Raw genomic sequence first — 14,053 nt, 5'->3', positions numbered from 1 at the left:
TTGTGTTTCCTTGAAGTTCATTTTTGTGCTTTGTGTTTATTCTGATTTTGTATTGGTTTAGGGTTGAACCTGTAGTTTGGTGTGTGTATTCAGCCCTACCTGTGTCTGTCCTTGGTGCTCTGTTCATGTCCCCGTGTTGTGTTGTAAATCAGTCTGTGTGTTCCTGCTTTACTTTGAAGGCTCATGTTCTGGATTTCCTATTCTATTTTGAAGGTCTGTGTCTGTTGTCATTGTGTTCAGCTTGTGTCCTCCGGTCCTCATGTGTATTAGGTTCAGCTGTTCTTCCCTCCTGTGTGTGATTACCTGATTACCTTGTGTGTGTATATTTAGTGGGTGTCGGTCTGCGTTCATCCATGTATCACTGCGTTCCTCCGTGTAGCTCTGCGTTCTATGGTGTTCCTGTCTCTGCGTCTCTCTGCCCCGCACCCCTTTTGTATGGTCTCAGGTTTGTCATTTAGTTCTCCCAGTTTAGGTTTCTTCAGTTGTTTTGTCATGCCTCACTGCCTGTTTCTGCCATTGTCACTTTGTAAATAAACATCACTCGTATCATCAGTCACTGCTGCATTTTGGGTCCTCCCTTTCCTCCACACCACACGGCTCACTCCGCCAGCCGTGACAGTACGAGCCGACCAAACATGGACCCAGCAGCTTTGTCTGGAGAGAGCGACCTCGCACGCATCCGACGCCTGATGGACTGGGTAACCCACACCACCAACGCAAGGGCACAAGTGGTGGGGTTAAAAGCCATCGAAGCAATCCTGGAAGAAAATCCCTACCTCTGCCAGCTTAAGGGAGTTTCAGGCTTAATTTGCAACCTGCATAAAGCCCGGGGGGTGGTGCGAGCTCGGGAATCCACAGACTTTGTCCAGCAGCAGCGGATTACGGCCACCCCGGAACAGCCACGTCAGCTTCTCCCGCCGGAGGTTTTGCCCGGCCCGCCGGAGGTTTTGCCCGGCCCGCCGGAGGTTTTGCCCGGCCCGCCGGAGGTTTTGCCCGGGAGGAAGCGACGATCGCGCCGTCGGCGCGTCACCCCACAGCCAGATATTGGAACTTCAGAACTGCCGGCCGTGGTGAGTGAGAAGGACCCTTTTTCTGTCTTGGACTGTGGAACAGTTTATCCAGGGACTTTGTTTGGTGCAGCAGACGACAAGGAGAACTGTGTGTTGCTTGCTCATTCTCCTGCTGAGCTGTCTTTACCTCGTTTAGCTGCACAGCCACAAGCAACTCGGACTCCGGTATCTCCGCTAGCCCAGTCATTCATGCCGTCTCCGTCTTCACAGACTCCCTCTGTACGGGAGGCTGCGCTTGTGCCTCCCATTTTTGACTCTTTTTCTAGTACGTATTATTTGCAGAGAGACAAACACGTTAAAAATGCAATCGTTCCTCAACAGCTGGCTAGTTTAGAGACTGCTACTTGCTCCAGGGCCTCACCAGAGGTTAAGTTACAGCCCTCAGCTGACTCTGGACCCCTGGAGGCTAAGAACCCAGCTGAGAACTGCACCCGGCTGTCGCTGCCTGAGCAGGGTCGGTGCTCCGCGCAGCTGCAGTCTGTTTTGTCCCTGCCAGAGGCCCGTGCGCCTGCTGGTTCTGTTCCGTCCCTGCCAGAGGTCTCCGCGCCTGCTGGTTCCGTTCTGTCTCTGCCAGAGGTCTCCGCGCCTGCTGGTTCTGTTCCGTCCCTGCCAGAGGCCCGTGCGCCTGCTGGTTCCGCTCTGTCTCTGCCAGAGGTCTCCGCGCCTGCTGGTTCTGTTCTGTCCCTGCCAGAGGCCCGTGCGCCTGCTGGTTCCGTTCTGTCCCTGCCAGAGGTCTCCGTGCCTGCTGGTTCTGTTGCGTCCCTGCCAGAGGCCCGTGTGCCTGCCCGCGTGCCTGCTGGTTCAGTTGCGTCCCTGCCAGAGGCCCGTGTGCCTGCCCGTGTGCCTGCTGGTTCTGTTGCGTTCCTGCCAGAGGCCCGTGTGCCTGCTGGTTCTGTTCTGTGTGTGCCAGGGGCTCCAGTGCCCACTGGGTCTGAGACTGTTTTTGCTGGGGGGCCCGAGGAGCCCGTCCAGCCTTCTGCCTCGTCAGCTGGGGGGCCCGAGGAGCCCGTCCAGCCATCAGCTGCAGTCTCATCACCAGCTGCAGTCTCATCACCAGCTGCAGTCTCATCACCAGCTGCAGTCTCATCACCCTCGCCTGCTGCGGCCTCAGAGTCTTCGGCCTCGCCTGGTCCGGTTTCAGCATCTGCTTTGGCTTCATCCTCGCCTGGTCCGGTTTCAGCATTTGCTTTGGCTTCATCCGGTCCAGCCTCTGCATCCTCATCATCCTCGTCTGGTCCGGCCTCTGCACCCTCGTCTGGTCCGGCCTCTGCACCCTCGTCTGGTCCGGCCTCCGCGTCGTCATCCACGCCTGGTCCGGCCTCCGCGTCGTCATCCACGCCTGGTCCGGCCTCCGCGTCGTCATCCACGCCTGGTCCGGCCTCCGCGTCGTCATCCACGCCTGGTCCGGCCTCCGCGTCGTCATCCACGCCGCCGCCTGGTCCGGCCTCGGCTCCGCCTTCGTCTGATCCTGCGGTTGCCACACCGCCGTCGGAGCCAGCTCGACCCGTTCTGCCTCGCCTCTGCCGGCCGTTTTCCGGGCCTCTAAGATGGCATCACGGCCTTCGGGGGCGGCCTCCGGAAAGAGTTCGTCGCCGCCGCTGGCATCGCGGCCGTCCTCCGGACCTGCTCGGTGGCCATCACTACCTTCCAAGTGGTCGGCCTCCAGAATTGTTTGCCCGTCGCCGCCGTTGCCGTGTGCACGGTCGGTCCCCAGAACTGTTTGCCCGTCGTCGCCGTTGCCGTGTGCACGGTCGGCCCCCAGAACTGTTTGCCCGTCGTCGCCGTTGCCGTGTGCACGGTCGGCCCCCAGAACTGTTTGCCCGTCGCCGCCGTTGCTGTGTGCACGGTCGGCCCCCTGAACTGCCTCCACTCCGCCACCGCTGCCTTCCGCTCGGTCGGCTTTTGGATCTGTGTCAGCCTCCGGGCCGGCCTCCTGAACTGTGTTTTGTCCTTGTGCTCCGGCATGTGTGTTTGTTTTGGACAGGTCACTTGGTTCGCTGGGGCTTGTTTTTGTTCGGTGTTGGTCCCTCCGTCCTGGGCCCCCGCCGCCCGCCCTGGGTTGGTCATCTGTTTTTGTTTTGGGCTGTCTGGAGTCAGCCCTTGGAGGGGGGGTACTGTCATGGTCCTGGGTCATTTTGGCCCAGCGTTTTGTGTTTCCTTGAAGTTCATTTTTGTGCTTTGTGTTTATTCTGATTTTGTATTGGTTTAGGGTTGAACCTGTAGTTTGGTGTGTGTATTCAGCCCTACCTGTGTCTGTCCTTGGTGCTCTGTTCATGTCCCCGTGTTGTGTTGTAAATCAGTCTGTGTGTTCCTGCTTTACTTTGAAGGCTCATGTTCTGGATTTCCTATTCTATTTTGAAGGTCTGTGCCTGTTGTCATTGTGTTCAGCTTGTGTCCTCCGGTCCTCATGTGTATTAGGTTCAGCTGTTCTTCCCTCCTGTGTGTGATTACCTGATTACCTTGTGTGTGTGTGTGTATATTTAGTGGGTGTCGGTCTGCGTTCATCCATGTATCACTGCGTTCCTCCGTGTAGCTCTGCGTTCTATGGTGTTCCTGTCTCTGCGTCTCTCTGCCCCGCACCCCTTTTGTATGGTCTCAGGTTTGTCATTTAGTTCTCCCAGTTTAGGTTTCTTCAGTTGTTTTGTCATGCCTCACTGCCTGTTTCTGCCATTGTCACTTTGTAAATAAACATCACTCGTATCATCAGTCACTGCTGCATTTTGGGTCCTCCCTTTCCTCCACACCACATGGCTCACTCCGCCAGCCGTGACACATCCAGAATGAAAGACTCAGATTAACGGCGCTCCAGTTGCATTTTAATGAGCATATGTAAACACAAACAATCAAGCTGTGGAGATTTTGCACTCTCAGCTTATCTACAACAATGAAACAGAGAAGGGAGCACTGAGCAAAGACACCATCACAAGCACTCAGGATTTACAGCTCTGCCTCTGGTGCACACTCTTAACTCCATCAAAATCGAAGGTAATCGGCTATTTAAACATGACTGTGCGATTAGAGTTTAATAAAAGCATTTTACAGGCATGCCAACTTTTTAATTACAGCTGTTGGAAATGACTCAGTGAAAGAAAAAAAAAAGGAGAAAACCATTATTAAAAACACACACGAGTAAAGCCACAAAAGCGTTCAGGGATCTCTGACAGGCACACAGGAGCCACTTTACATCTCGTTCAGCAGTTTAGCTGAGGAAAAATGCTTTGTTTCGTATTCAGCAAAAAAGTGAATGAGATTTTGTAGTGTTTGAATTTAAAGATGGCATCTTTTTTTTTTTTTTTACAGCTATTCCGAGCATATCCGTGTCATCTACTGTGCTGACACAGCTCCCAAAAGACGGAGGGCCGGTTTGGTTTAATCATCCTCTCAATGACAGCGTGATGATCAGACACAGTGTAAGGAGACACGTGGACGTGACAGCGCCCAACACATTATCCTACAGCTTTCTTACTTCTCAACAAAAAGTTCACACTGTAAATACATTCGTTCGTGCTGACACATTGTCCAAAAAAAAAAAAAATCTTGGTAATTTACATTTCAAAGTGTGACAATGAAAATGTTGCAGTAATCAATATTTTACCAGGCCACTGGCAACTTTTCTTTTTCAGTGCAAGTCGAGACTTCAGAAGAAAACGATGACCTAATCTCTAATCACAGGGTTTGTTGCCACCAGTATTAATTCCCATATGGGACCAGTGAGTCTGTGTGTAGTATGCAAGTCAAAAAGTTCTCAGATGAAAACCTTTTTCAGAGCTGTTATAGCTGATCAATCCTGACCAGTTTATTGAACTAAACCAGCGATCCCCAACCTTTTTTGCGCCACGGACCGGTTTATGCCCGACAATATTTTCGCGGACCGGCCTTTAGGGTGTCGCGGATAAATACAACACAATCAAACCAGTAGCGGTACCAAAAAAAGAAGATTTGGTCATAACACACGGGAAAAGACCCAGGGAACCGAGCTAATGATAAAAACGCCAAAAAAAAATAACGATAAAAACCTTGAAAACCATAAATTTCACACACGAGCCTCAACTCTCGCGACCCGGTACCAAACGGCCCGGTGTTTGGGAACTGCTGAACTAAACCTGTATGAACCTCTCTGAACTGAAGCACTCTTGGATAATTTTATTAAACAGTTTTCCTTTTTTTCTTTTCAGATTATTTTTATTCAGTATCAGTTTATTTATTTTTACGTGATATATTGTTTTTTACTATGGATGGGATAAAAAAGACTCTTGTTATATACACTGCTTAAAAAAAATTAAAGGAACACTTAGAGGGAAACTGTAAACAAATCAGAGCTTAATGGGATAAAAAAAGAATCCTGCTGGATATCTATACTGATATGGAGTGTGTAATGTGTTAGGAACAAAAGGACCCCACATCCTTTGACAGATATGAAATAGTCCTGTGTTTAAAACATCTCACTCATTAAATTCTTTGTCTTTTGTTCTAGAAAAAGGCTTTCCACATGGATATTTCGCCATACACTGATACACTTCCTGTTGAAGAAATACATTCATGGGGGCAGCCATTTCTCCACAAGACCTCCCTTGGTTATTGAGCTGCAAGCTCTGAAAACAAGCCTGCACATTATAACCTTATCGATTGAAAATGCACTATTAGAAATCCTGGGATTAATTATTCAAAGGGAATTAATTAGCACTTTCAGAGGGGAGACTGAATGAGCTGCTGTGAGTAATCAACCCAACACAAGAGAAACGTAAACCAACCCAGAGCTATGAAGCGTAACACACGGGATTGAAACATTAAGAGAAAGAACCAAAAACATTCTGCTTCATGACACCTAAACCATTTTACATAATAGCTTAGCAAGGTGACCACTTCTACCTCCCATTCAACATCAAGAAAAAGCCAGAGCGATAAATGATTTATGCAGACCGTACACTACCACACGCCACATTAAAAATACAAAATGTACACACAACCGAGGGCTACTGTAAACTGGGCTTTCTAAATTTCCCGCTGAAGCTGTTTACACTATTAGCATAGATTTGTTAAGTGGAAATACAAACTATATGAATGTGAGCTCAGATACTGTATCCAAGATGAGAGACTGCAACAGAAAAAAAAGAATCTTTTTTTTTTGGTGATTTTTGACCTGAAATCAACCATTACCTTTCTTCGCGTCAAAGTCATGTGTGGATCATAGCGGAACAGAAATGTCAGCCACTATCAGCACAAACCATTTTAAAATGCCGAGATTTCCCTGTGTGTGCGTGTGTCTGTGTGCGTGTGTGTGGTTTTTTATGACCAAATAAGAATTGATCAAAAGTGACATTGTGCCAACCTTTTGGTGCTGAACATCTTGGCAGAGTCTTCTTTCTCCTGCTCAGAGGCTTTGGGAGGTCAGGGTTTGATGCTGCCCTTTGAAACCTGCAGGAAGCACACAAACACACACATGAGTACAAAGCAAAAAGACAGAGGCAGGGGAGAGAAGGAGATAACGATGAGATTTTCAGCATCACAGTCGAGCCCCCCCCCCACCAAGTTGTCTGAAAGCCTTGGCCACGCTGACCTCAGCGGCCTCCATCAGCTGGCCTCCGACTGAGCGATTCAAATTGACTGGGCATGGCAGGAGGGAACAAGCAGAGCAGAACTGGGCCAACATGACAAAGACAATGCATGGAGTCAAATGGCAGCTTTAATAATTATTCGCCTTACCCCGCCACAACAAAACCCATTTAAAGCAGAACGGCATTAATTTGCACTGAAGCTCAACTGGAACAACAAGGAACAACTAAAGTATAATTAAGGGGGGGGGCTATAATTATCTATCTCTGTATATCTTTCTTGACACACACATATATATATATATATATATATATATATATATATATATATATATATATATATATATATATATATATATATATATATATATATATATAAAACACCCAGCACGCCCCTGCGGGCGGTTTATCCTTCAAGCTCGGGTCCTCTACCAGAGGCCTGGGAGCTTGAGGGTCCTGCGCAGTATCTTAGCTGTTCCCAGGACTGCGCTCTTCTGGACAGAGATTTCCGATGTTGTTCCCGGGATCTGCTGGAGCCACTCGCCTAGCTTGGGAGTCACCGCACCTAGTGCTCCGATTACCACGGGGACCACCGTTACCTTCACCCTCCACATCCTCTCGAGCTCTTCTCTGAGCCCTTGGTATTTCTCCAGCTTCTCGTGTTCCTTCTTCCTGATATTGCTGTCATTCGGAACCGCTACATCGATCACTACGGCCGTCTTCTTCTGTTTGTCTACCACCACTATGTCCGGTTGGTTAGCCACCACCATTTTGTCCGTCTGTATCTGGAAGTCCCACAGGATCTTAGCTCGGTCATTCTCCACCACCCTTGGGGGCATCTCCCATTTTGACCTCGGGACTTCCAGGTTGTACTCAGCACAGATGTTCCTGTACACTATGCCGGCCACTTGGTTATGGCGTTCCATGTATGCCTTGCCTGCTAGCATCTTGCACCCTGCTGTTATGTGCTGGATTGTCTCTGGGGCATCTTTACACAGCCTGCACCTGGGGTCTTGCCTGGTGTGATAGACCCCAGCCTCTATGGATCTTGTGCTCAGAGCTTGTTCTTGTGCTGCCATGATTAGTGCCTCTGTGCTGTCTTTCAGTCCAGCTTTGTCCAGCCACTGGTAGGATTTCTGGATATCAGCCACCTCCTCTATCTGCCGGTGGTACATACCGTGCAGGGGCCTGTCCTTCCATGATGGTTCCTCGTCTCCCTCCTCTTTCTTGGGTTTCTGCTGCCTGAGGTATTCACTGAGCACTCGGTCAGTTGGGGCCATCTTCCCAATGTATTCTTGGATGTTCCTTGTCTCATCCTGGACTGTGGTGCTGACACTCACCAGTCCCCGGCCCCCTTCCTTCCGCTTATCGTACAGCCTCAGGGTGCTGGACTTGGGGTGAAACCCTCCATGCATGGTAAGGAGCTTTCTTGTCTTTATGTCAGTGGTTTCTATCTCCTCCTTTGGCCAGCTTATTACCCCAGCAGGGTATCTGATCACGGGCAGGGCGTATGTGTTGATGGCCCGGATCTTGTTCTTACCATTCAGCTGACTCCTCAGGACTTGCCTGACCCTCTGCAGGTACTTGGTGGTTGCAGCCTTTCTAGCGGCCTCTTCATGGTTCCCATTTGCCTGCGGGATCCCCAGGTACTTGTAACTGTCCTCTATGTCTGCAATGTTGCCTTCTGGTAGTTCAATCCCCTCAGTTCTGACTACCTTCCCTCTCTTTGTTACCATCCGACTACACTTCTCCAGTCCGAACGACATTCCAATGTCATTGCTGTATAGCCTGGTAGTGTGGATCAGTGAATCGATGTCTCGTTCACTCTTGGCATACAGCTTGATGTCATCCATGTACAGGAGGTGGCTGACAACTGCTCCGTTCCGTAGTCGGTATCCGTAGCCAGTCTTGTTAATGATCTCACTGAGGGGGTTCAGGCCTATGCAGAACAGCAGTGGGGACAGAGCATCTCCTTGGTAGATCCCGCACTTGATGGTAACTTGTGCTATGGGCTTGGAGTTGGCCTCTAGTGTTGTACGCCACATCCCCATTGAGTTCCTGATGAAGGCTCTTAGGGTCCCATTGATCTTGTACAATTCTAGGCATTCCAGTATCCAGCTGTGGGGCATTGAGTCATAGGCCTTCTTGTAATCAATCCAGGCAGTGCACAGGTTGGTCAGTCTGGTCTTGCAGTCTCGGCTGATTGTTCTGTCTACCAGTAGCTGGTGTTTTGCACCTCTGGTATTCTTGCCAATTCCTTTCTGTGTCCCGCTCATGTATTGACCCATGTGCCTGTTCATCTTAGCCGATATGATACCTGACAGGAGCTTCCATGTAGTACTGAGGCAGGTTATTGGTCGGTAGTTGGAGGGGACCGGTCCCTTCTTGGGGTCCTTGGGGATCAGGACCGTCCGGCCTTCAGTTAGCCATTCCGGGTGTCTTTCGTTAACTAGCAGCTGGTTCATTTGTGCTGCCAGACGCTCGTGGAGTGCAGTCAGCTTCTTCAGCCAGTAGGTGTGAACCATGTCGGGCCCTGGTGCTGTCCAACTCTTCATACTGGAGACCCTTTCTTGGATATCTGCCACTGTGATGGTTACTGGACCCTGTTCAGGGAGGTCGCTGTGGTCTGCCCTCAGATCCTCTAGCCACTGAGCATTGCCGTTATGGGTTGCATCCTTCTCCCATATGCTCTTCCAGTATTGTTCTGTCTCCAGCCTTGGTGGTGCTGTTCTCTTATTGTTCCCTTGCCACTGAGAGTACACCTTTGCTGGTTCTGTGGAGAACAGCTGGTTTATTCTCCTGCCTTCTATCTCTCTGGTGTACCTCCTCAAGCGGCTGGCCAAGGCTGTGAGTCTTTGCTTGGCAGTTTCCAAGGCCTCAGGTATGGACAGCTTGCTGTATTTCTTAGGCACCTTATTTGTCGCACCTTTCTGCAACTCCGTTAGTTGGCTAACCTCCCTCCGTGCTACTTTGATCTTGCCCTCTAGCCTCCTTCTCCATGGAGGGTACTGCCCCTTGTGGCTGTTCAACTTGTAGCCAAGCATCTCACTGATCACTGCTGCCGTATTGTAGATCAGCTTGTTAGTGTCGGTAACCGTGGTTGTAGGTATTGTCCGTAGTGCTGCATTAACATCATCTAGCAGACCTTCTGAGGGTACTTCGCGTAATCTTGGTAACCGGCTACGGGGGATCCAGGTTTCAAGCTTGGCCATGATCCTATTTTTCAGGTCAGTTCCTCTCGCACTCAACGATCCTTCTCCTATCGCACTTGGGGCTATGTACCCAATCTCGGGTGGGGGTGATGATATCTCCCCCCTGACCTGGCGTCCTGACTCCTCCTTGCCGTAGCATTTGTGTTGTACCTCGTCAATCTCTAGCTGTGAGAGCAGTCCCTTCTTTCGAATGTTGGAACACTGAGCTACTAGTTGTTTCGCCGTCATTGTGGATGTTGGGTATCGAAGAATCCATAGGTCCCTCATCCTATTCATGTAGCCCCTTCCGCCGGGGTTACTTGCGTAGTAGCATTCCAACAACGCCCTGTTTTCGTCCCTTGCCCACCGATGCCTTCTTGTTCCAGTAGCCCACTTTTCGTCAGGGTGCCCTGGTTCCTCAACACCTGACGCGGACCTTGTTGATCCGGGCGACGTCCGAGCCGGCATGCCTTCATATTTATCTGTCTCGCTCATGTCTGCGGTAGGCTTGCTTAGCATAGGGGGTCTAGCCTTAGGACCCTTACTGGATACAGACGCCCCAGGCAGGAATCGAACTTGCGATCCTCTGTTCCAAATGCGTGTAGTTTAACCACTACGCTATCCAGCTGCTTGGTGGCCAGTATGGCCGGCATAGTGTACAGTACTTGAGTGTCGTTTTTAATGGTTGTGCACATCCCACTTCTTGTAATATGGTGCACGCTGCAAGTTCTCCATGATGTGATACATAAAGGTATGAATTACAGTATGGACAGAGTTCACTGCTAAGTTGAAAAAGATAAGACATATTTGACAAAGCTTTGGAAAAATCTCCACGACTGCTTTGCTTCCTGTTTCATCTTGTTCTGATTTCTACTACACTATATATATATATATATATATATATATATATATATATATATATATATACACAGTAAATGTGTGCGTGTGTGGTTATATAGACAAACATTTTACATGTGATTAAGTAAGAGATTTTGTAATTGCATCTCCAAACTGAGTTTCTCTGTGTCTCTCATATACCGTGCCATTACTACCCACCACACTGGTAATATCTGACAGGTTAGCCTCTGCTCTTTTATGTAAAGGTTATCAGAAACTGTGGAGGATGTAAATGAAGATAGGGTTCAATAATTAATGCCAAGGTCTATACAGGCCTCAGTTCTCACCCTCTGCAGTCTGTAATGAGACGAGTGGAGATGAGCAAAAAAAGGAGGGAGGAGCAGGGAAGCGATTAAAGGGGCCACCTCAGTCCTATCTGGCCTCTCTCGCCCCTCTATCACTCAGACATGCGGGCATGTGCGAACATGCACTTCGACTCATTTATAACAGCTGAAGGGTGTTTCCTCCCTCGTACACGTTGGCGAAGAGCAGCGGGGTGTTGAGCGAACAGGCAGAAAGGTTAACAAAGTAGTGTGACACTGGAAACATCTGATAATTCATTCAGGTGACATGGAGACAGTGGAAGTACCCGGGTCTGTGACTAATCTAAGGCTGCGCCGCGGCCAACTTTGTTCCTTCCAGGATTCGTAGACGCTCTGAGCATGGGCACAAAGCCACGAGTAAAAGTGATTCTTATTATCATGTCTGGCAGACCGAGCTTGCAACAACATTATTTGAGACAGCGTCCTGTTAATTGCTCTGACAGTGTAATATTTTCAAACGATGTAAACTTCTATAATGCAATTAAGAAAATGAAGGATTAGACTAGTGTCACTGTTAGAAGCCAAACAAAACAGACAGTAATTCAGATAAGGGTAAATTCTGTCACCGGGCTTCCACAGCATCAGAAAGTGGCTCAAGAGCTTCACATGAAAAAGGCTAAGGATCTGTAACCATCCCAAAGATTCCAAGTGGACATGTTAAAGCCTGCTGAACTCAGTTCAACCTGCTGCTGGAACCACAGTATAAACGGAGTTATCACTTATTGCATGTCCCAAACATGACAGCGTCACAGCTTCTGAAAGAAGCACTTGAGTGTCGTTTTTAATGGTTGTGCACATCCCACTTCTTGTAATATGGTGCACGCTGCAAGTTCTCCATGATGTGATACATAAAGGTATGAATTACAGTATGGACAGAGTTCACTGCTAAGTTGAAAAAGATAAGACATATTTGACAAAGCTTTGGAAAAATCTCCACGACTGCTTTGCTTCCTGTTTCATCTTGTTCTGATTTCTACTACACTATTAAACCTGTGATTTTTTTTTCTGAGCAGCAACAAGCAACAACCATTGTTTAGACCACTGGAGCAAGTGAAGGGCACGCCCAGTACAACAGCAAATGATGTTGAGTACATTATGTCAGGTAATGGCACCGTGTTGGCTATAATAGGGATACAGATGAAACCTACACACTGCCTAAAGCACATAAACAAATTTGGGTTAGGCTGAGGTCTATGTAAGATGGCAACTTGCCACAGCTGAAGCTACCCAGTGAAAGCAGAGTTACAAGAGGAGCTTTTCCTTGTCTGCCTTAACTGCCTTATGACTTTTAGTGACACCCCACTTTTCATGTATAGGGTTTAATGTGATGTCGGCCCAGCCTTTACAGCTATAACAGCCTTGAATGCAACTGCTAAGCCGTGAAAACGTATTCCAAGAAGCTCTTTACGCCGTTGTTCCCAGTCACTTTCACTTTGTTATAATACCACTAACAGCTGGCAGTGGAATATTTAGTAGTGAGGAAATTTCATAACTGGACTTGTTGCACAGGTGGCATCCTATCACAGTATCACGCTGGAAGTCACTGAGCTCCTGAGAACAACGCATTCTTTCACATGTTTGTAGAAACAGTCTGCATGCCTAGGTCGTTGATTTTAAATACCTGTGACCGTGGAAGTGATTGGAAAACCTGGATTCAAGGATTTGTATGGGTAAGTGAAGACGTTTGGCAGTATAGTGTATGTTAATGGGAAATATGCCAGTGTGAAAAAAGCTGAAATCATCCTTTGACAACCTTTGACAACCTACTTGAAAGCTAGCACATTTAACTTTGTTACTCATTCTGCGCAGTGTCACTGCAATAGGAGAAAACGAGTTTGCAATTAGAGCCAAATATTAGAATTACACGCTCACTTGTAAACGTGAACACATTTCGTCCTGCCCACGCCCTTCTGAATAAGCCACCAAAAAGAAAAGAAAATCTGCTGAGGAAAACAGCACGGCTAATGTCAGTTTGGAGGCAAACTAGCCAATTAGTCTGTCAGCTGCAGCTCACTGAACAGCATATAAACACACCAGAAAATGTCACTTCAGCCTGTTTAGATGCTGGTGTGGTCCTTACTCTTCAATCCCATCGTCTACCAATGACTCGCAGAACAACTTCGTTTACTTTGTCTTCTGTTCCCCTGCTGGGACTCAGCCTGCTTGCTGCTGCCAATCAAACGGAGGCAGACACACCTACCCAGCTGTGGAGACACAAAGAGAAAGTTTCTAATAAAAAGCCAGCGTCTTTTTTTCCCCCTTCCTTTCTTTCATATAGTTTCTTCTAAACAACCCGACTTTGGACTGCATGCTTTTAAACTGACAAAATGTCAGTCTCACATTGGTACGAGTAAAAAGGTTGAGATAGCTCAAGCCAAAACTGTGTGGTGACTGATGCTACGACAATGCATCAGTGTTTTTTCTACCAGCTGTACTTCCAAAACATTTCATACCATAAACGCAGCAGGTGGACACTAATAAAAACCTTACCACAAAGGGTTGCAGGTACATGCACAGTGAAAGGCAATTATTTTAAAATATTTCATTTCATTAAAGCGAACTGTTTATCTAATTTGAGAGAAAAAATATTCAGAGCCCAGGGAATACAGGCAGATAATTTCAAAGAGTCCCGCAATTGCCTTCCCCATTGCTGTTAAAATGTGACTCATCCTCGCATTCGTCACAGTGTCGCAGGGCCTTAAAATGATTACAGAGCACCTCACCAAACCCTGCGCTGCCCTCAGAAAAATAACAAACCGCTGAGCTTTCGAGGGTCGACAGTAAAATGACAAAAACTGAAAATGTTAGATTTTTTTCTAAGTGTGAGGCCAGCTTCAAAGCCACACTAATAAGTGTCCTTTTATTTAAAGCAACATATTATATAACAAGAAAAGAAACAGGATGCCAGTATGAAATTCAGATAAGGATGAATTAAAATGGACCCAGCATTTCTTTTTTGTGAGCTGTGAACATATTGAATATCTAAATGAAGCTCTTTTTTTGTATTTACATTTTCTAAA

At 47.9% G+C, this 14,053-nt stretch overlaps 1 protein-coding gene across 3 annotated transcripts in view; it reads right to left on the bottom strand.

The window, feature by feature from the left end:
• The window catches only part of oxr1a (oxidation resistance 1a), a 198,358-nt gene that overhangs the window by 167,292 nt on the left and 17,013 nt on the right, over positions 1-14,053 (bottom strand). The window contains exons 2-3 of one of the 3 annotated variants that reach the window (XM_082551232.1): positions 13,114-13,237; positions 6,400-6,485 (exon numbers count right to left, since the gene is read on the bottom strand). In XM_082551232.1, coding sequence (XP_082407358.1) covers positions 6,400-6,416 — 17 coding nt within the window. In that variant the 5' untranslated portion in view covers positions 6,417-6,485; positions 13,114-13,237. Of the gene's footprint in view, positions 1-6,399; positions 6,486-13,067; positions 13,087-13,113; positions 13,238-14,053 lie in introns of those variants that run through there. The other 2 variants (XM_082551233.1, XM_082551231.1) reach the window with 2 other exon arrangements.

Source organism: Aulonocara stuartgranti (assembly GCF_965226115.1).
Source record: "Aulonocara stuartgranti genome assembly, chromosome: 11".
Lineage (NCBI taxonomy): Eukaryota > Metazoa > Chordata > Actinopteri > Cichliformes > Cichlidae > Aulonocara > Aulonocara stuartgranti.
The sequence above is the reverse complement of the archived record's forward strand: the minus strand, read 5'-3'. Positions and strand labels throughout refer to the sequence as shown.